Source organism: Eumetopias jubatus, unplaced genomic scaffold (genome assembly GCF_037043125.1).
Source record: "Eumetopias jubatus isolate StellerSeaLion01/CBP00866 unplaced genomic scaffold, mEumJub1_p1.0 scaffold_4, whole genome shotgun sequence".
NCBI lineage: Eukaryota > Metazoa > Chordata > Mammalia > Carnivora > Otariidae > Eumetopias > Eumetopias jubatus.
Window position 1 is genome coordinate 61,578,534 of NW_028274810.1, and position 22,375 is coordinate 61,600,908.

The 22,375-nt window shown below is 41.0% G+C and overlaps 1 protein-coding gene across 1 annotated transcript in view; it reads left to right on the plus strand.

Annotated features, from left to right (window-relative positions):
• The window catches only part of FYB2 (FYN binding protein 2), a 128,769-nt gene that overhangs the window by 63,077 nt on the left and 43,317 nt on the right, over positions 1–22,375 (plus strand). The window contains exons 5-8 of the mRNA XM_088022981.1: positions 3,320–3,420; positions 14,219–14,253; positions 16,919–16,950; positions 21,299–21,407. Of these exons, the coding sequence (XP_087879107.1) occupies positions 3,320–3,420; positions 14,219–14,253; positions 16,919–16,950; positions 21,299–21,407 (277 nt within the window). The remainder of the gene's footprint in view (positions 1–3,319; positions 3,421–14,218; positions 14,254–16,918; positions 16,951–21,298; positions 21,408–22,375) is intronic.

Consider the following 22,375-nt stretch of genomic DNA (forward strand, 5'->3'; position numbering starts at 1 on the left):
AGTGGGGGAATGGTAGAGGGAGAGGGAGAGAGGAAATCCTAAGCAGGCTCTGTGCCCAGTGTGAAGCCCAATGTGGGGCTAAATCTCACAACACTGAGATCATGACCTGAGCTGAAATCAAGATTCAGACGTTTAACCAGCTGAACCACCCAGGTGCCCCTCCTCTCATGTATTTCTTATTTCAGTTATTGAATTCTTCATCTCTGACTGGTTCTTTTTTATATATATTTTATCTCTTTATTGAAGTTCTCACTGAGATCATCAACTCTTTCCTCAAGTCCAGTGAATGTCTTTATGACCATTACTTTGAAGTCTTTATCAAGCATATTGTTTATCTCTGTTTCATTTAGCTCTTTTGCTGTGATTTTTGTCTTATCCTTTTATTTGGGACATATTTGCCTGTCCCTTCATTTTGTCTAACTCCCTATGTTTCTATATATTAGGGAGGTCAGCTACATCTCCTGGTCTTAAAAGTAGTGGTCTTGTGTAGAAGAGGTCCTATCATGTCTTGTAGCATAATCCCTCCAGGTCCCAAGAACCAGGCACTGCAGGGATCTCTCTCTTGTGGGCTGTGTGTGCCTTACTGTTGTGTCTGAGCTGTGATTGCTTTCAGTCCAGCTGGCTGCAATGGCCCACTTTCCCTGTTGTGAGCACAACCTCAAGGTTTGGTCCCTCAGCTGTTGAGAGGCCTGTCTGAGACCAGAGGGGGCTCCTATGGGGGGCAGGGTCAGCAGTCAGACTGGATGTCTGCAATTAGCCTCTTTGCCACAGTTGCAGGCTCACCCCACAGCACGGCCCACTTCCTGCACAGCCAGTCGGAACTGTGGGCATGCTGGTGTGTAGTATTATCTCCCCCTTCTCTCCAGGGTAGGAGTCACTTTGGAATGATAATGGTTTCTGCTGGGGCCACATGTAGGGTATGGCCAGGCAGGAGTGCTTTGAAGGGACACCTGCTGGGTTGGGTGGGTTGGATGGGGCGTGTCTGCAGGTGAACACAGGGGTGGGGCATGTGGTGCTAGCAAGTTAGATTGAGAGTTTTAGAGCTGGCTCCTACAAGTATCTGATCATCTAGAGTGGGGGAGGGGGAGGAGAAATGGTGCCTGCCACTGCTTTGGTACCTGGAGAAATTTCCTGAAGATTCCTGCACCACCAGCACCCATTCTGACAGTAGTAAATAAAAACTGACATCTACCCCTGGCACCTTTCCAACTGCTGCTTCTGTGCTGTGTCTCATCCAAGTTATTTATTATGCTGGCTCTTTCAGTTCAGCAACTCGGTTTCTTTTCACCCTCCAGCTCTCCCAGAATTAAACCTGCTGATTATAAAAGCTCCAGAAGTTAAGCCCCACTGGTTTTCAAATCCAGATGTTATGAGGACTCGTCTTCCCAATGTAGGTCCCTGGTGCCTGGGGGGGGGGATCTGATCCTTCTGCTTCTTCCTGTTTGTGGTGTCCCTCCCATTTGTGGTTAGTCTTGCTGAGGATTTGCTTCCCAACTATGTCTCCACCCCCTTACCATTTTCCATGTGGTCTCTGTCCAATTAATAGTGGAAGGTCTGTCTTGCCAGTCTTAAGGTCAATTTCAGAGTTCGTTCGATAGATGCAGTTGTTATCTCACTGTGTCTGTGGGACCGGGTGAGTTCAGGATTTCCTGCTCTGCCATCTTTTCTAGATACTCCCCCACCATTGTTTCTTATATCCTACTTCATTACTAGTTCAATTTATTTGAATGATTTGATGTATTTCAGCAAGAATCTATGAGCAATAAATATGTGTACTGGTATTCTGAAAAGGTCTTTGTTTCTCCCTCAGGTTTAATGACAATTTAGCTAGAAGATAATTTGATACTGATATCTTTCCTCAGCCCTTAAGATATTATCCACAATCTCCACCACCTATTGCTGTTAATGAGAAGCCCCTTGCCAGTCTGCTATTCCTTGGTAATCTATCTTTTCTCTCACACAGCTTTTACATTTTTTTTCTTTTGACTTATGCTAACTTATTACAAAGTATGTAAGTGTGGATTTATCATTATTTCTTATTGTTGAAGCTACTTCAATTGAAGGATTTATGTCCCTTTTTAATTTTAAAAGTCTTGGGTATTATCATGTGAATACTGACTCCTTTTCATCATCCCTTTCCTTTTTCCCTTTTGGATTCCCTGGTCTATATATGATGAACCTTCCCATTATATCTTCTCCACTGTGTTAACTTCTCTTTTATTATTTTCCATCTCTTCATCTCTCTGTGCTACATTCTGAGTGACTTCCTTAAATCTAACTAATTCCCCAGTTCTCTCTTCTGCTGTGTCTAATCTCTTTTTCAACTTCTGCATTAAATTTTTTATTACAAGAACTAATGATTTCTGTAACTCCTTTCTCCTGTCCCTAAAGCTACGTTCTTTTTTCATGCTCTTGAGTTTTTTGTTTGTTTTGTTTTTTACCTAATGACTTTTATTCCTTTATTTCTTTGAACGTTTAAAAAAATACTTATTTTAAAGTCACTTTCATGTCTTTCTGTTGTTTAATTCTGTCATTCTGTTATATCTTCTGACTATGTGTGGTAGCTCATCTCTTTGTGTGGTTTGCATTTTTTTTTTACTATAAGCTTGTTTTAGGTGGGAATTGTTTCCTTTGGCCACCATAGGTGCCTTGTGTTGTGGAAGCATCTTTACAGAATGATTTCAGATTTGCTGTACAAGAGAGGGTTGGATTGCAAGCACCATTTTGTCTCTGAGTCTCTGAAATACACAGTATACATTTAGAACCTCACCTGTACTTGGTTTTCAAGTTTCTGATTTCTCATGAGTGGTTCTTTTAGCTCCAACAGTCATAGCTGGATACCGACCTTCCCTGCTATTCCCTGGGAAAGTAGACACATATTTTTTACAATTTGTTTTACAGATGAAATGGCATTTTTGACTCTGAACTTTATGCTGATAGCTTAGTTCTAGCTTCCCATTACTTCTGACTCAAAATAAATCCTCAGCCACCCAGTCATTAAGATTTTTCTTTATCTGTCACAGTTTCCCTTTGCATGTAATTCTCACTTACATCTTTAGTTGTGCTTTCCTCCCTATATATGGCACCTGGAGACTTTACTGATTTCTAGATGAGTTCTGTATTCTTCATATAATTCTTTGTGTTATATTTTTCAGAATTTCTATAGTTTAGAGTAGGGGTGGTGTGCCTTCCATATCTGTTTAAATCACCACATTCATCAGACATATTACCTCTCTAATGAAGAAAAAATACAAAAAGTTTTAAAATATGTTTAAAGTAATGTTTTATTTTAAGTAACCTTTTTCTCTATGCTTCTCAGTGCTGAATTTGAAGAACCACATAATTATGAGGCAACAATTTCATATCTGAAACACTCTGGCAACTCCATTAACCTGTGCACTGCAAAAGAAATTGCTGATTGTAAGTCTGCTAAGCCAATTAATATTGTAACCCTGTGTGGAATGAAAATGTGGCAAAAATGGTATTTTCCCTCTAGCTAACTATAAGTTTAAAAATTCACAGCCATGCTGCTCTACCATCTCGTTTCTTTTTTTTTTTTTTTACCCCCTGCCTGGTCTCTTAAAAATATAAATACATCCAGTTGGGCATCAATGCTATCTCACAACTCCTAGTGCTGCCTTCTCTCTACCTCTTCTCTTCTCTCCTTCACCAATCTACTTAGATGCCTTGCCTTCTGTAGGTATGTGGGAGGGAAAATCAAGATACGGCAATTCATTTTTCTTCCTTCTCCTCCTATAGAAACTTCATCTCTCTCCTTGTGGTGTCTTTCTTGAACTCCCCTGGTAACTCCGTGTGTGGAGAGGGAGATAACAGACTGTGAGAATTAGGTCCCTGTGTTTAGTCTGAATAGGAACAGAGAATTCATTTAATGGATCTGACCACTGGTTCAGAGCTAAGTCTTCCCGCTTCTGGTATTGTCGACAAAGCTCAGACCTTTCTATGAAGAAAGAGACCCTGTCAGGTAAGAAAATGAAGAAGCAGGGACTCATAACATTTCTACAAGTTTCTGTGTCTTTGTTCTGCCTGTAGGATCAGCCGATTCTCTACAAAAGGTATAAACATTTGTGCTGGAATAAACATTAGTATTTTCTGAACCTATACTATAGGCCACAGTTCTGTAGTAGGTCCTCTGTGTGCATCCCTGCTGATACAGCAGTTTTATTAGCCCACTTTTTGAGACAGAAAACTCAGGACCAGAGAGGCTGAGTTGTACAGGGTCCCACAAGGAATATATGGTCGAGCTATAATGTGAAACAGGCTCAGTCTGCCTCTAAGATGCATGCTGTTTTCATTCTGCATGGAGCACTGGGTGTTATACGCAAACAATGAATCATGGAACACTACATCAAAAACTAATGATGTAATGTATGGTGATTAACATAACATAATAAAAAGAAAAGATGCATGCTGTTTTCACAGTTTTATGCTGCTTCCCATTCGAGGACGTTTTGCTTCCCTGGAGGGAGGGTTAGAGAGAGATCACCTGGTTCAACTTCTTTATTGTGTGGAGAAAAAAGCCCGAGAGTCTGGGAGAAGTCATTTGCCTGGGAATACATACATAAGAGGTTTGTGGGGTAGGAGTTATGATCCATTGAAATTTCCCTCCCCTCCCCCAGGAAATAAAGCGTTGTAGAACTACTGGAAAAGCTCCATCTCTCTTTCTCTTAGACTGGGCAAAGTCTACATTCTCCCATATGGCTTATAAAATACTAGTCCTAAGACAAGCAACTCCTGTCCCCTCTCACCCCCATAAGGCAATATTGTTCTGTTCTTGGGCACCTGCCTCAGAATATGGCTTCTCAAATTCTAACACTTAAAATATGAATCATCTGGGGATCTTGTTTAACATATTCTGGTTGAGTAACTGTGGGGTTGGGCCTGAGAATCTTCATTTCTAACAAGTTCCCTGGTGGTGCTGATGCTGCTGGTTTATAAACCATGCTTTCAATAGAAAGGCCATGGACCCCATTGGGACTAAATTCCAACTGCATGCCTTTCTACAAAGGGCTTATAGGGCTATTTAGATGCTCTCATTGGAGCCTATACCTTCTCTTTCTGGACACATGAGGCTCCCAGAAAGCCCCCTCCCAAGTGGCTGTCTGAGGTCCTGCTTGGGTCTCTTCCCTGAGTCCCAGGACAGACTGGGATGCAGGGAGAGCAGTTCATGGGGGCTGGTGTGGATGGGATTTGGACCTATGCAAGGCCCCTTGTCATGTAGGGTGAAGCTGAGGCTTGAAAGTGGGAAGGTGGACCAGAGGCCTGTATTTGTTCTTCCCAGGCCACAAATGTTCAAGGTGGCCTGCCAGGGGACATCACCTGAGGTACCCAAAGAAGGAGCCACTACCTCAAGCCTCTCTTCAGTATTTCACTGAGGGATTCTTCATGTACTTCAGAAAGAGGCAAGTGTTTATGGCTGAAAGAGAAAGGGCTCAGAAAATAAGCCACTGATGCAATTTAGAGTAACAGAGCATAGGGTAGCAGAAAGGGAAGAAGGTGGGAGACAGGTGAGGGTGGTGAGGGTGTCCCTTGCCAGAAAGAACATTCTGGTGGGAGATAGGACTAGACCTGTCAGGGCTAAAGAAACTGAAGAACTATAGGCTGGGATCAAAAGGATCTTGTTACATGTCCCCACCCCTTTCCTTGTTCCTCTTTAAAGGACCAAGTTGCAGTTAGAAAAAACAACAACAACAAACAAACAAGAAGGGAGTGAGCTATTTTGCCTCCACTTGTATTTACTCATTTGACTCTTACCCCATTTGTCTTCCAATTATCTTTATACCACTTACTGGGTGAATGACATCTGAACCTCTGTGTCTTCATCTGAAAAATGGGTATAATATCACCTTCATGGCATTGTTCTGAGAGTTTGGTAAAACAATACATTTAAAGTCAAGTGGAATTCTGCTTCTGGAAAGATGGAGCATATATACTCTTCCCTATTCCCCCTGCTAAGTACAACTAAAACTGTTGGATATCATATGTAAAACAAACATAAGAAAACTGGAAGACTCTGAAAAGGTAGAAATAAGAAGGTAGACCAGCTAGAGACCTAGGAACCCAAGGAAGAATAGGTGGTGAATTCCTTGGGTTTTCTTCTTGCCTTATATATCCCAGACTTTGAGCTAAAGAAGCCAGCAATCTAGAAACACCAGGGGGTACAAACAGAAACATCTACAGCAAAAGCCTGTTCTCTCTGGCCCTAAGGACCAGAGAAGGGGCCCTCTAGAAAAACAAAAAGCCTTAGACAATAACTGTTCTACTCCAGCCAAACATCACAAATCTATGGCTCCACCCCACCAGCCAATGCTGAGTGGGGATCCCAGACACCCACCCTCATCAGCCTGCAATTATGCACCCCAACCCCTCTGCTGAGGTGGTGCAGAGAAAGCTAAGTCAGAAGCTGGGACTTTCATCCCTTCCAGGAGTAACAAAACTCCACCTACAATGAAGACCTTGTGGGGAGCTTATATTCCAGTCTCCCACCCAGCAGAAGGTGCCCCTTTTTCTCCCTGTTGGGATGTTGTTAGAGAAGACCCAGTGGAGAATCAGGACTTTCACAACTACCCAGCAGTAAGGAGGCCAAATGGGGAGCAAAAACAAGCACTTCTACCACTCTTAGCCAGGGTGTTATCAGCAGAAGCTGAGTGGGGAACTGGAGTACCTGCTCTGGCCCAGGAGTAGTGAGGAGCCCTGCCCTCACTTGGGTATTGGGAGGCCAAGAAGTGGAGAACCTAGATTTGTACCCTCAGCAGACAGAAAAAAGTCATCCCATTTCTGTCACCAGGAAAAGCCAACTAAAACAGAAGCTTTAAAAAATATCCAGTCTCATAACATAATACTTAAAATGTCCAGGTTTCAAAAGAAAATTACTCATGATAACAAGAACCAAGAAAGTCTAAGTCTAAACTTGAATGAAGAGATGATCAATAGATGCCAACACTGAGACAACTGAAGTATTAGCATGTTCTGACAGAGACTTTAAAGCAGCTCTTAATACTTCAATGAGCAATTATGAACATGATTGAAACACACAAAAAATAGAGTTTTACTCTATTTTTAGAAGAAATAGAATGTCTCTGCAGAGAAATGGAAGGTGTAAAGAAAAAGAAATAGAAACTTAGAAGTGAAGAATACAATGAGAAAAATAAAAAGCTCACTGGGTGGGCTCAACAGCAGAATGGGGAGAATAGAAGAATCCATAAACTTGAAAGAAATGATAGAAATTACCCAATCTGAACAATAAGGAGAAAACAGACTGGGGGAAGAAAATGAACAGAGCTTCAAGGATCTGTGGGACTATAATGCAAGTCTTAAATTGCAGTACTGGAAAGAAAGGGGAAAGAGATGCAAATGGACACGTACATGAAGAAATTGAAAACTTCCCCAATCTGGTAAAAGACATTAAACAAAAGATTGAAGGAGCCAAGAAAATCCGAAACAGGATAAACCCAATCCACACAAAAACACAATCAAACTTCTAAAAAAAAACATAAAAAGTAAAAATCTTGAAGGCAGCAAAAGAAATGATACATTACCTATAGGTGAAAAACTATTTGAATGACTGAATTTCTCATCAGAAACCATAAAAGCCAGAAGAAAGTGGCACATTTTTCAAGTACAAGAAGAAAAGAACTATCAATCCAGAATCCTATTACCAGTGAAAATATCCTTCAAGACTGAAGGGGAAATCAAGATATTCTCAGATGAAGGAAAACTAAGAAAATTTGCTCCAGCAGACCTATCCTAAAAGAATGGCTAAAGGAAGCTTTCTAGACAGAAAAGAAATGATAAAAGGAAGAACCTTGGACTGTCACTTCAGAAGAAAGAAAAATGGAAAGAATACAAATGTGAGTAAATGTGACATATTTTCTTTCTTTTGAGTTTTTTAAATTATGTTTGATGGTTGAAGCAAAAACTCTTAACATTATCTGATATAGTTCTAAATGTATGTAAAAGAAATACATAAGGCCATTATAAGGAAAGGGTTAAGGGACATAAAGGGAAATAAGGTTTCTATACTTCACATGAACTGATAAAATGTCCATACCAGTAGACTGTGATGTTATGTGTCTATATAGTATAATCCCTAGAGCAACCACTAAAGCAGCTATACAGTGAGATATTAAAAAAAAAAAACTATAGGTAAATAAAAAATAATTCTAAAAAATGTTCAAGTAACCCACAAGAAAGCAGGAAATATCAAACAGAGAAGCAAAAAACAAAACAAAACAAAACAAAAACAGAACAAACACAAAATAAAAAATAAAGGGCAGACTTAAGCCCTAATATAGCAATAATTGCATTAATTACATTAAATGTAAATTACCTAAATATACCAATTAAAAGTGAGAGATTGGAAGATGTAAATTTAATCTAAAGAATATCAGTGTGACTGTAGTAATAACTGACAAAGTAAACTTCAGAGCAAAGAAAATTACGAGAGATGCAGAGGGACATTATGTAATGATAATAGGGTCAATCCATCAAGAAGACAAAACAATCGTGTGTGTGCACCAAGCTCCAGAACTGTAATACATGTGAAGCACAAACTGAAAGAAGAAATAGACAAATGGACTCATAGTTTGAGACTTTAACACCCCTCTCTCCACATTGACAGAACACCTACTCTGAAAATCAGCAAGGATACAGAATTCAGCAACACCATCGGCAACAGGATCTAACTGATATCTATAGAAGGTGCAACAGGAGCAGAATACATATACTTTTCAAGCATCCATAAACATATACTAAGACCGTATTCTGGGCCATACAACAGCACATTTTGAAAAATTGAAATCGTAGTGTATTTTCTGACCACAGTGTAATCAGGCTAGAAATCAGTAACTAAAGGATAACAGAAAACTCTCTAAACACTTAGAAATAAAAGCACACATTTCTAAAAGGAAATCAAAATATATATTGAACTGAATGAAAATGAAAATATATAAAAATCTGTGGGACATAGCCTAAAGAATGCAGAGGAGAAATTCATAGCACTAAATGCTTACATTAAAGAGGAAAATCTTTAAATCTAAGATCCTACCTGAAGAACATAGAAAAAGAAGAGAAAAATAAATCTGAAGTAAGTGAAAGGGAGGAAAGAATAAAGATTAAGAACAGAAATAAATGAAATTGAAAACAGAAAAGAGTAGAGAAAATCAATGAAAGGAAAATCTTGTTCTTTGAAAAGATCAATAAAATTGACAAACCTCTAGCAAGTCTAACAAAGAAACAGAAAGAAGATACAAACAAACAGTATCAAGAATGAAACAAAGATATCATTACAAACTTTGCAGACTTCAAAAGGACAATAAGAAGATATTATGAACAACTCTACATATCTAAATTTGACAACTTAAAGATGGAACAATTCCTCAAAAACTCAAATTACCTCAAGTCACTCAATATAAATCATTTGAATAGCCCTGTAACTGTTAAGGACATTGAATCCATAATTTTAAAATTCACAAAAAAAAAAAAAAAGAAAAAAGCTATGACACTGTATGTTAACTATACTGGAATTAAAATTTAAAAATAAATTAACAGAAAATAGAACTTCCAAAAAGGTCATCTCAAAGTCCTGGGAGATTTCACTTGAGAATTCTACCAAATGTTTAAAAATGAATTAACACCAATTCTACACAATCTTTCCAAGAAAAATGGAAGAGGAGGAAACACTTACTGATTCATTTTAAGAAGCTGGTATTACCCTAATAGCAAACCAGACAGAGACGTGCGCAAGAAAACTGCAGATTAACATCCTTCATGAGTATAGTCATAAAAATCCTTTGCAAAATATTAGCAAATAGAATTCAGCAAGACATAAAATAGAATTATACCATAACCAAATGCTGTTTATTGCAGGAATGCAAAGCTAGTTCGATTTTCAAAGATCACTCAAAAAACTCAATCATCAATAAAATCTTTATTGACAGCCTAAAAAAGAAAAATCACACAATCATCAGTCTATGCAGAAAACGCATTTGACAAATTCAGGACCCATTTATGGTAAAAACCTTCAGAAAAATAAGAATAGAGGGCAACTTTCTCAACTTGAAAAAAAGAGCGTTTGCAAAAAAAGAAAAAGAAAAGAAAGCCTATAGCTAATAAGATACTTAATGGAGAAACATTGAATACTTTCCCCCTGAGACTGGGAACAAGGAAGGCAAGGATGTCCACTCTTACCACTCCTATTCAACAGAGTGCTGGAAGTTATAGCCAGTGTAACAAGTCAAGAAAAGGAAATAAAAGATATACAAATCAAACAAAGAATTAAACTGTCCTTATTTGCTGATGACAGGATTGCCTAGATAGAAAATTCCAGGGAATTTACAAAAAAAGAAAAAAATCTTGGAAGAATAAATGAGTTCAACAATGTCAGAGGCTACAAAATAGAATTAAAAAATCCTATTTCTATATACTAGCAATGAACACACTAAAATCAGAAAATACTATAACATTCACAATAGCTAAAGAAAGAGAAATTAACTTGACTCTAACAAAATGTTACAAGACTTAAATTTTGAAAACTACAAATTGCTGATGAAATAATTCAAAGGAAACCTACATAAATGGGGGAGATATACCATGTTTTGTTGGGGTTAATGTAGAGCATGGAATCAGCTGTAATACCTGACTTGCTAAAATGAAACACAAAGGCCGCTAAGGACAGAGAGGGTTTCGGAGAAGGGCATAGGCCTTTGGAATGCTGAGGCCCATGTGACCATTCTGCCTCTGCCATTGGAATGCCACGGGGAGTTGCCTTCCCCGAAGCTTTCTTAGCCCAAACAGCCGCCCTGTGATCTAAGAGACATATGCATTGTCCCTTAGGCTATGTTTAGCAGAACTCATAGAACACACGGATTAGCATGTCGTATCTTTCCTGTAAACAGATCCTCCTAGTTTCAGTAAGATCCCTTGTCACACATCACGTGCTTGAGAAACAGTGATTAGGATTTGTGATTATCCTGAAGGACCAATAAAAGCAGGAGCAAAGAAGAGCAAAGGGTCTTCGTCTCTGACCCCCTTGCCTTCTCCTCTCTTTCACAGCAAAGTTTGGAGTAATCTTTCATCCGTCGGTACAGGGATTGCTGGCCATTCCCAGCAATGTTTATGGATTGGAAAATTCCATGTAGAAAAAATATTCTCCCCAGGTTGATAGATTAATGTAATTCCTATAAAAAATCCCAGCAAGATCTTTTCTTTTTTAATATATTGACAAAACTATTCTAAAATGTATATAGAACAGCAAAGGAACTAGAATAGCTAAAAACAACAACAACAACAAAACCTGAAAAATTGGGAGGTAGCAGACTACCTAATTTCAAGAATTATATCTGTAGTAATCAAAACTACGTGGCATTGGCAAGGAAGGACACATAGCATGATGAAACAGAATCAAGAACCCAGAACTGAGACCTACACAAGTGTGTCCAACTGATTTTTTTTTTTTTTTTACAAAATTGTAAGAGGGAATTTAATGGAGGAAACATTAGCCTTTCATGGTGTTGGAGCAATTGGATATCCATAGGTAAAAATCAATCTCAATGTAAGTCTCCCATCTTCTACAAAGATTAACTCAAAATGGATCGTTCTTTCATTCTGTCCACCAAGGGTGAGGAATCTAAATGCTACCTTTCTGGAGGAGAGGGGAAGAGACACGGGGGAAAAGAAGGACGAGCTGGTTAGCTTTCACTGTCACCATTGTATGAGTTTGTCCCTTAAACGATCCCAGGAAAACAAAGACCATCCCCTTGGGGGTGCACAGCTCAGCATGGGTGCCTTTCTGAGGCTTTGCCCTTTTATATAGAATGTGAGTAAGCAGGATATAGGCTGTTCTAGAAGTTCTGCAGAATTGTCCTCAGAGGTCATCCAGACCAGCCATTCAGACTATGGTTCCTAGGCCCTAGGACTGTCCTGAGGGGTAGTGGAGACCTTGAGGATAACATCAACCAGAGAAGTTCTGTGTATGCTCGTGGGCAATATTCCACTTAAATGAATGATTCTGTAGCTGGGAGGAAGTTTGAAAGCCATTTGCTAACAGAGTTGACCTTGGGCAAGTTATTTCACTCTTTGGGCCTCTGCTTCCTCCTCAGTGAAAGGGGGGTGTCAGTAGTGATCGTTGTGTGAATTACGTGAAATCATACATTTAAACACGTAGCATAGTCCCTGCTATTTGTAAGTGTAAAAAATGCTAGCTGCTTTTTATTATTCTTTTTATATTATTAGTAATAGTCCTCTCACCTCCTGGTTTTCCAAGGTCGCACAGGGAGTTAGTACATGGAGAAAAAGCCTGGAAGCTGTGGTCATGTTATGGTCCCAGCAGTTGGAGGGAACTGAGGACCATCTTGTGATGTGTGTCCTTTCCGCCAGCTGGAATAAAGCTCGTCAGTGGGGAGAATGCGCTCCAGGGCTGTGGGTTGCATCCTCCTGTTATGATTCCTTGTCCCTTCCTGACCCCCTGCGGTACAGTCCTTCATCCTTTATATTCCTTCCTTGGGAGCAAGTTGTGATGGCAAAACTTATCTCTGGAGAACCTCTAGTTTGTTAAAAAAAATCATAATCAAATTATGAATGCATTATTCAGTGTGTATTTTTGTGTAGCGGCCTTGACAAATAAGCTTCCTCTTAGCCTTGGTTTCCCCATTTCTAAGACAGAATAATAATATCTCCCCTCTCCCCAGGTGGCAGTGAGAAGCAGAAACATCATGATTTGTTATTTCTTTGAAAAACAAAGAATGATATATCAGTTCAGGGAGGGGACTTATTATTTTTAAAATTGGAAAAGAAATCCATATTTGGAATGGATATGGAGCAAATATGCTTATGCATCATAAGCAAATATTTATTATGTATTAATAGCTAAACAAATACTTTAAAGTAAGCAATGGCAAAATAATACATTTTGATTCAAAAATCAGTAAAAATAAAAGTGTACAATGACTCCAGTTGAAGTGCATAGTATTAATCATCTACTAAGAATTTTAGGTCTATGTGTCAAACAATCACGTGCAGGCAGTCCCTAAAGAAAACCTAGAATTTCATTTGTTTTATCAATGGATTGTATGTATAGAATAATAATGACCTTGAAATGTAACATGAGGGGCGCCGGGTGGCTCAGTCGGATAAACATCCAACTCTTGGTCTCAGCTCAGGTCTTGATCTCAGGGTCATGAGTTGAAGGCCCGCACTGCGCTCCTTACTGGGCATGGAGCCTACTTTAAAAAAAAAAAAATGCAACATGTTTTTTGGTCACTTTTCTAAACTAAAGCTTCAGGACCCTAGCAGCAAGAAAGAGAAGAAAAACAGGGAGAGTCCTACTTATTATGCATGGATATTCATTAACAGTAGGGGGAAACTTTTAGAGATGATATTTCAGCAAAGAAAAATCAAATAATCAATTTTATCAAAAACCCATCACTTTCTGTACAATATCTGGTGCTCTGCTAGGTATGTTCCATTTTTTACATCATCTCCTTTAATCTCCCCATTAACTGTGTAAGGCGGGTACTAATTGACTGCATTTCTCAAGTGAACAAACTGAGACTCAAGGAAATGAAGTAATTTGTCCGCAATCCCACAGGTAGGAAATGGCAGGACTGGGCTCTGAACCCACATTCTTGCCACTACTTGTGTTTGTTGATAATTAAGGTTGGCATCACATCGTTCAATAAAATCCACAGAACTATCAAAAAAATCTAAAGGAATTCAAACCTCAGTTGGTGGCCAGTCTCCTCTTTTCAAGCTGTGCTGGGGAAACAACAGTCAAGGAATAAAACACTTACAAGCGTGCTATGGACTTCATTTTGTTGAAGTGGGATCTAGGCTTTTTTTTTTGGAGGGGGGCTTTTTTCCTTTCCCTTCCTTTTCACGTTCCCCTTCCGATTGCAACCACTAAATTTCAGTGCTGTCCCTTAAGTATGGAGTATATATCTATTTACAGAAACAGGAAACTGAAAATTGTTTCACGTGTTTTCACTGACCATACATTCCATCCTGGAAATCCCCACAGAGATTAAAGCCATGGTCAGTGACCCGAGAATTCCCCAGACCACCCGGACAAAACCTCACACAGATCCATGTTCTGGAGGCTGAGAAAAGTGAACTCTGCCATCCCTCATAATTGCTTGAATCCTGGGTGCTGTAAGAAACAGTGAATAAACTGCCTCTGATATCATTTTTTTCATTTTTATTTTAGCAACTTACGAAGTCGAAATTGAAGAACCCCGAAAGGTATTGTTTCCTCTTTTTACCAACTTTATAACTATAACAGGTATACAGAATTGACTGTAAAGGGATTTCTTTTATGAGCAAGGAGAAAGGTCTTTGTTTTCCATTTTCTCCCGATTCCTGAGGCTTTTCCAAGACTCCAGCTGCTAAGATTCTGTCTCCTGTAATAACAGAGATAGAAAAGATGTTGTGGGGAGGAGGGGGAAGCTGGCCCTCATCCATTCCCGGCCTGTTATCTATGGTGGCCAGCATCAACTGGCCTTTAATAACGGTCCCTTCAGAGAGAGGAGTGCTGTGGCACAAGCCAAATTTGTATCTCTTGCACTTTCGGGAGGATGACCAGCTCTTTGAAGGTGCATTTTCTGGCTCCTGGTGGGCATAGTGCAAGGTGCCACCTTGAAGCAACTTGGTTAGGGCCCAAGCAGAGTCCCTGCTGGCCTCAGTCCCAGCACCTGCCCGTGTGATCTAGAACCTCCATTTCCTCACCTGTAAAATAGAGGTAATAGAAGTACCCACATCTGGGGTCATTGTGGGAACGAGAGTAAGGTAAATTCAGAGAAACCATTCGATAGTAATTGCCTGCATCTCTCCCAGGCATTTTACCTCTCTGGGCTCCAGCTGTGTCTTCTGGAAAATGGTGTTTTCTCCGTGAGAGCAGGAAGCCGATGCCCTGTGGTGACCACATCTGCCATAGTAGACACTCAATAAATAAGGGGGTTCATACTTGTTTCACTGAATTGCTGAGAGAACTCAAAAGTAGCTAAGCTCCCAGTACAGCGCTTGGCACACAGTGGGTGCTTGCTTCGTGTTGTAACTGCACCAATGAAGGTTCACTCTTTTCTCATGGGGTTCATTTAGTCAAGATCTTTCATCTTTCTGCTTGTTTTCTTACACCTACTAGAAAGGACTGTCCTAGGTACACTTTCTATCTAGAAAACTACACATGATTATTCTTATTAACAAGAGTAGAAACATTCTATTAAAATGCTTCAATTATCCAGCAATATCTCTAAAATAATAAACTTTTCTGCACAAGTGAACTCTGTAAATAACTAGAGTTTATCTCATTCAAAAGATAAAAAGCATTAAATTATTTTTAATTTCTTTTAAAAAGATTTAAGAGAGAGATGATGGGGGAAAGGACAGAGGGAGAGAGAGAGAATCTCCAGCAGACTCTGTGCTGAGCTCAGAGGCCAACACGGGACTGGATCCCACAACCCTGAAATCACAACCTGAGCCAAAATAAAGAGTCGGACGCTTAGCTGACTACATCACCCAGGCGCTCCGTATTTTTAACTTTTAAATCTTAACTTTCAGACATGTATTGTGTTCATCTCAGTATTCTTGTTTTGGTGGGTGGAATCTGATCTCACCCTGTCTTCATAACATGGAATCCTCTGGAACATAAGGGATTGAATGGCTACAGTTCACACTCTTCTTTATAAGATGCTCTTAGTGCCTTGGGACACCTGGGTGGCTCAGTCAGTTAAGCATCTGCCTTAGGTCAGGTCATGATCCCAGGGTCCTGGGATTGAGCCCCGCATCGGGCTCTCTGCTCAGCAGGGAGCCTGCTTCTCCCTCTGCCTCTGCCCCTCCCCCTGCTTGTGCTAAATCTTTAAAAAAAAATGATAATGATGATTTTAGTCCCTTGTTAGGTGTTCAGAGCTAGTTGTCTTCCCACAAAACCCCAAGTCTGTTTGCTGTCATTGTTTTCTGTTCTCTGACAGTTTTGCTTTCTCTGTCAATATCTTTGCGTCTAGCAGGGAGTCTGTCACGTGGAAAAGCCTGTACCAAGTCCTTGTTGTGTGTCAGGCATTTGTGCAAACGTGGGAGCGCTTCATCCTCTGTGCTCCCCAGTGAGCTAGTTTCACTGCTTGCATTTTACAGGGGAGAACTGGGGGCTCAGAGAGGCTCAGCCTCCTGTAAATAATGTAGCTGAGGTCCATCTGACTTGTCAGTCTACCATCCACGTTGTTAGAATTATATGGAAAATAAAAACCGGTCATCCCTGAATGAAGGCCTGCGGGGCTTTCCTCATAGGAGGGCAAATGAGCTTTTAGGCTGGTCTTGGGAGCAGCATTTTCAAGGCTTAGCTATTTTCTGTTTTCTTCAGCATTCTTGTCTAGATTCAAAATAATGAATGGATCAGATCTCGGTGACAACTGAATAAATGAGCTACATTGTGGTCACTGGGACATAATCTTAATGGAGCCAAATCTAGATTATATGAGCGAATTTTGGATCAGGGGGTGCACAGCCAGCCAGGGAGAGTTCCCAGCATGACTCACTCACTTGTGTCACCACTTCTGCCCACTGTAACATTGCTCCGATATCACAAGTGCGTATTTCCCCAAATGATGGGAAAGCTTTATTCTACAGGCACATTCCTGGAAAAGCATGCAGAGGACAATTTATTATTCTAAGTCAGATAGTACATTCCCTCTGGCATGCACTGTCACATGGGGACTACTTCTCTTCCTTTCCCACTGACCTTCATTTCCACCGGCCAGGATTCCTGGAAGTTTTTGTTGTCAGTGTCCACCTTTGCTCCGTGCTGAGACCTCACCTGCCTGGTCTTTTGGTCAAGTCTCTAAAGATCTGTAATCACACAACAAAGGCATGGTTTGGATTGGTTTATGAAAATGACCATTTCCCTCTTTACTTTCAGCCTTGGAAGAATGGTCTCCATCAAGAACTTCGGTGAGTTTTATCTTCAAATGGAAAAGAATTAATCCAAGCACTGGCCCTCTGATGAATGAACTAGTTTACCTCAATGGGTCAGCTATGCTTGCAGAGACTGACCCGGTTCAGCTTCCCCAGCACCTCATAAGGTGCCTGGTGCAGAGAAGGTACTCAGGGGTCCTGCCCGGCCTTTCCCTCCTGCCTTGTTCCAGCCCACACCACACTCATCAGTAAACACTTACTGAGTCTCCAGCATGGGCCAGCCACTTGCTAACCACTGGGGCGGTAGCAGTGATGGCGACCTGGCCACTACCCTCAGGGGCTCCTGGACTGTGGGAATCACACAGTCAACTGGGCATATAACCGTCATGTGACTGCCAAAGAACTTAGTTTCCAAAATGCACCATGCTGTTTCAAATCTCTGTGCCTTTGCTGCCTTAATTCATTAATTCACCCCAACTTAACGATCTGGTAAACCTCTACTGACCTTCAAACATTCCCACCTAAAAGAAGCCTTCCTAAGCCCCCTCCTTGGAGAGAAGTAGCCAGGCTCCTCCCTGTAAGGTTCATGAGTTTGCACTAACATCCCTGTGTGTCACCGGTTTGCTAACCTGCCAGTTCGTCCTCACTCTCCTTTTCTTCACCCCTCCTTGTGTGTGAGCTCCTTGTGAGAAGGGCCTGTGTTTTCTTGTTCTTGGTGTTCCTGATACCGCTCATACTTCTGGGTCCAAAGCAGGACCTTGGCAAGGCTGTGCTCTGACCCACCTCTTCAGAGTCTGTGTCTATCATTCTTCCCCCAGAGTTACTTTTTTTTTAATTTTCTATTGTTATGTTAATCACCATACATTGCATCATTAGTTCTTGATGTAGTGGTCCATGATTCATTGTTTGTGCATAACACCCAGCGCTCCACGCAGAACATGCCCTCTTTAATACCCATCACCAGGCTAACCCATCCCCCCACCCCCTCCCCTCTAGAACCCTCTGTTTTTCAGAGTCCATCGTCTCTCATGGTTCGTCTCCCCCTCCGACTTACTCCCCTTCATTCTTCCCCTCCTGCTATCTTCTTCTTTTTCTTTTTTCTTAACATATGTTGCATTATTTGTTTCAGAAGTACTGATCTGTGATTCAACAGTCTTGCACAATTCACAGCGCTCACCATAGCACATACCCTACTCAATGTCTGTCACCCAGCCACCGCATCCTTCCCACCCCCCACCACTCCAGCAACCCTCAGTTTATTTCCTGAAGTTAAAAATTCCTCATATCAGCGAGGTCATATGATACATGTCTTTCTCTGATTGACTTATTTCACTCAGCATAACACCCTCCAGTTCCATCCACGTCGTTGCAAATGGCAAGATCTCATTCCTTTTGATGGCTGCATAATATTCCATTGTGTATATATACCCCATCTTCTTTATCCATTCATCTGTCGATGGACATCTTGGCTCTTTCCACAGTTTGGCTATTGTGGACATTGCTGCTATAAACATTGGGGTGCACGTACCCCTTCGGATCCCTACATTTGTATCTTTGTGGTAAATACCCAGTAGTGCAATGGCTGGATCATTATGGTAGCTCTATTTTCAACTGTTTGAGGAACCTCCATACTGTTTCCCCTAGAGTTACTTTTAATGCATTAGAGTAAACATGGTTGGTGAGGTCTGGAGAAGCAAGTATCAAAATTCCCTGGCTGAGGCTAAACACACAAGCACTGGGTCATGGGGGACGCCTGTTTCATCTCTCTCCTTGAGTTCTGGCCTGCCTCGATTCATGCCCCCCCATAATTACCCTCTGGCATCTAGCATGGTGCTTGGCACTTGGGAGGCCCATGTCTCATGATTTCATTGTTTATTGAGCTTTTACTCTGTTCAGATGCTGCTAGATTCTGAGATACAGAAATAAATAGAACATATTCTCTTCCCTTGGTTCAAGATGGGCATGGAGGCCAGAATGGCTGGGGGTAAGGGGCTATTTGGAGGGGGAAATGACCGTCTCAGTAGGAAGTTACAATATAATATAATCACTGCTAAGTAGTTGTAGGAACACAGAGATGAGACTCTGGGCATACTTTCTTGAAGAGCTGACAGGTGAGTTCAATCTTGAAAGACCGGTAGGAATTGGCCAGGTGAAAATGTCAGAATGTATGTTCCAGGCCTAATTTACCATTTAGACCAGCCCTGTCCAATGGAACTATAAGGCAAACCATAGATGTCATTTAAAATTTTTCTAGTAGCCAGGGCGCCTGGGTGGCTCAGTTGGTTAAGCGACTACCTTCGGCTCAGGTCATGATCCTGGAGTCCTGGGATCGAGTCCCACATCGCGCTCCCTGCTCAGCGGGGAGTCTGCTTCTCCATCTGACCCTCCCCCCTCTCATGTGCGCTCTCTCTCTCTCTCATTCTTGCTCTCTCAAATGAATAAATAAAATCTTTAAAAAAAAATAAAAAATAAAATAAAATAAAATAAAATTTTTCTAGTAGCCAAATGTTAAAAAGTAAAAAGAAACAGGTAAAATTAATTATAATGTATTTTATTAATCTCAGTATATCCAAAATATTATCATTTTGACATGTAATCCATATAATAACTGTTACTGGTGTATTTTATAGTCTTTTTTTTCATAATAAGTCTTCAAGATCCAAATATGTTTTACATTTACAGCTCAATTTGGACCAGATATATTTCAAATGCACAACAACCACACATGGACAGTGGCCACAATTGGGCAGCACAGATTTATACTTTATATTCTAGGTCAGGGCGGAGCCACAAAAGAGTTTCAAAGCAGAGATAACGTACCCCAACCCCTCATAGTATTCCTAGAAGTCACCATATTGAGTTTAATTTGATAATTGTTTATGGAGATCCAGCTATACAGAAACTACCAGACAAGACCTGAGGGGCAAGATGGATTACCAAGGGCATGTACATCAACAAGGCAGCTATGTTTTAGGCGAAATATCAACAATGTGCAATGAGAAATAAGAATTGGGTAATTGTAACACAGCAAATGCTTCCATGAAGACAAGGATCCCAATTACTGCAGGTCCTTTATATGCTCTGAACAATGCTAGGCTTTCAACATTTTTCTCACATTTCATTCTCATGGCAACCACGGAGATTGGCATTGTGACCTTTCATTTATAAATGAGAAAATTTGATTTTTTTTAGAAAGGTTAATCGTAGACTAGCAGAAAGAGGGATATATAGTGGGGATTAGAAGCCAGCCCTCCCTCACTGCCCCTGATCATCACAGAACTAGCAGATGGCCTTAATGGGGGGCACGGTGCTCAGTAATTAGATGAATGAATGAAACTCCTGACAACTCTTTCCATTGTCTTTCAGAACAGTACTGTCTCTGGTGCTTTCCTCCCTTGATGACCCCCTCTTCTGAGTTTCTTTGAGGGCTCTTCTTTTTCTGCCTTCTGTATGAATGTGGTTGTAAATCTAGTTCACTGTGCCAGAACAGAAGTCCTCATTTGGGGGTTGATGGTTCCCCAGCATTCTGTCCTTGGTTCTCAGGTTTTTCATGACACTGTCCACCTTGGCCTTCTCTCTCATACTCCCTCCAGTGCAGCTGCCATCTGTATACTGTGGTGCACGGCAGTCCTTCATTTCCTTAGGGAAGACTGGCTAAGTACCTTACCGCCCTGTGCCAGGCCCCATGCTATTGCTTCTCTAGATTACACAGCATTAGTGCTGGGGATACGTAGGAGAAATAGCAGAGCTCTGCCTCCTTATAACTTGATTGTTCATTTACAAGGCAAAGTGGAGGAACTGGAGGCAGATCCATAGACAGTGCTTTAGAATACAAGATAGAAGGACAAAGTATTGGGGCAATGGATAAGAAGGTATGACTGGGAGAATCAAGGAAGGATTCTCAGAAGTAAGATGATTCAGACAAATTGAGAAGGGTGTGGTGTTTTCTAGGAAGATGTGGAAGGCATGTCTGTCAAGGGAAATCGCAACTAAAAATGGAGAGTTGCTCGAAGTAGGATGGTTGGTTTGGGGAACGAGAGAGTCTACAGCAAAAGTGGAGGGAAGGAGCAGAAGTAGATGGTGTTGGAAAGAAAGGTTTCGGCCAGATCACGATAGGCTTAGATTTTATCCTACAGGCAATGGGGAGTTCCTAGGAGATTTTAAGCAGGGATTCGTTCTGGCATTGCTTGGAGTAGGTAGAAACTCAGTGAAATGATCTAATGGGTGACCTGATCCTCATCTTAGAAGAAGGTGGGGAGAGGTGGGGGATTATTTGTGTTGTTTACATTCACTTTTTCCATTCATTTCATTTAGGATTGGGTGGTACACTATGATCTAAACACTCTAAACCTCACTTTTCCCCTGGTATCTCTTCACATCTAAGCCCTAAACATGAAGATGAAGATGAAGATAAAAAGGAGAAGGAAAAAGAGCCACGTGAATTGGAACCTCAAAAACCAGAAAAGGATCTACCTTCAAGCCATCTCTTCAAGGTATCAGTGTTCTAGGGTTCCAGGCCAAACAGTAGAGTTCAGGCATGTCATAGGAGTAGTTCATGGAGTGAACTTTTAGAGGCTGAGACAGCAGGTCTCCAGAGACAGAGTCGGAAGACCCTGTGGCTGTTGGGTGTTTTCTCAAAGAAAGGAACTTGACAGTAACACTGAGCTCTAGCCTCAGGTTTTCTACTTATTAGCCATGAAGCAGGCCTTAGGAGTGGGGCTGGGACTAGTGTGAGTTCAGCATAGCATCCAGAGGGCAAAACACAGACACTCATTTGGGGGCTGTACCCTGCAACTGAATGACCCCGGAAGGAGGGCCTCCTTAAGGTGTGTGCTAGAAGGCCCTGCTTAGAACGACTTATTCTCTGAGCTCAGTCATTTCATCTGTAAGAGAAGAATAAATAATCCCTACCCAATTACCATACCCAGTCCCACCCTGATTCTGTCTTGTTTGTGCTGATAAGATAATGTGTGTGAAAGTGCTATGTAAACGATAAAATACCATAAAAATGTATTCTTACTTATTGGTAGATACTGTATGTGTGTGCATTCATATCCAGTTGACACTGTCCCCTTCAGACAGCTAGAGTGGTCTGCTCAGAACATTCTAAAAACCTATTTGGAGATGTGCCTATCTTAGAGTATCAGATTGTTCCCGTCCCATCTGCAGGGCTCAGGTAAATCAAACAGCTTGGTGGTGGCATGGGCCTGACCCGGTGGGTAGGCCCAGGCCAGGATGGATCAGGATGTGTGTTTATAGAGGATCACAAAGCAGCATAATTCAAGGAAGAAGTAAGTCACTAATCGTGAAAGTTAGGGAAGTGGCATTACATGCCAAGGCCAGAGGGAGGATGAGGCCATAAGTGGGTGATGAGGCCAGAGATCAGAAAGGCGTTAATCAGAAGCATGAGAAAGACAATGGGGGATCGTGGTTAGGGATATTGACCATGAAAAAGCCAAAG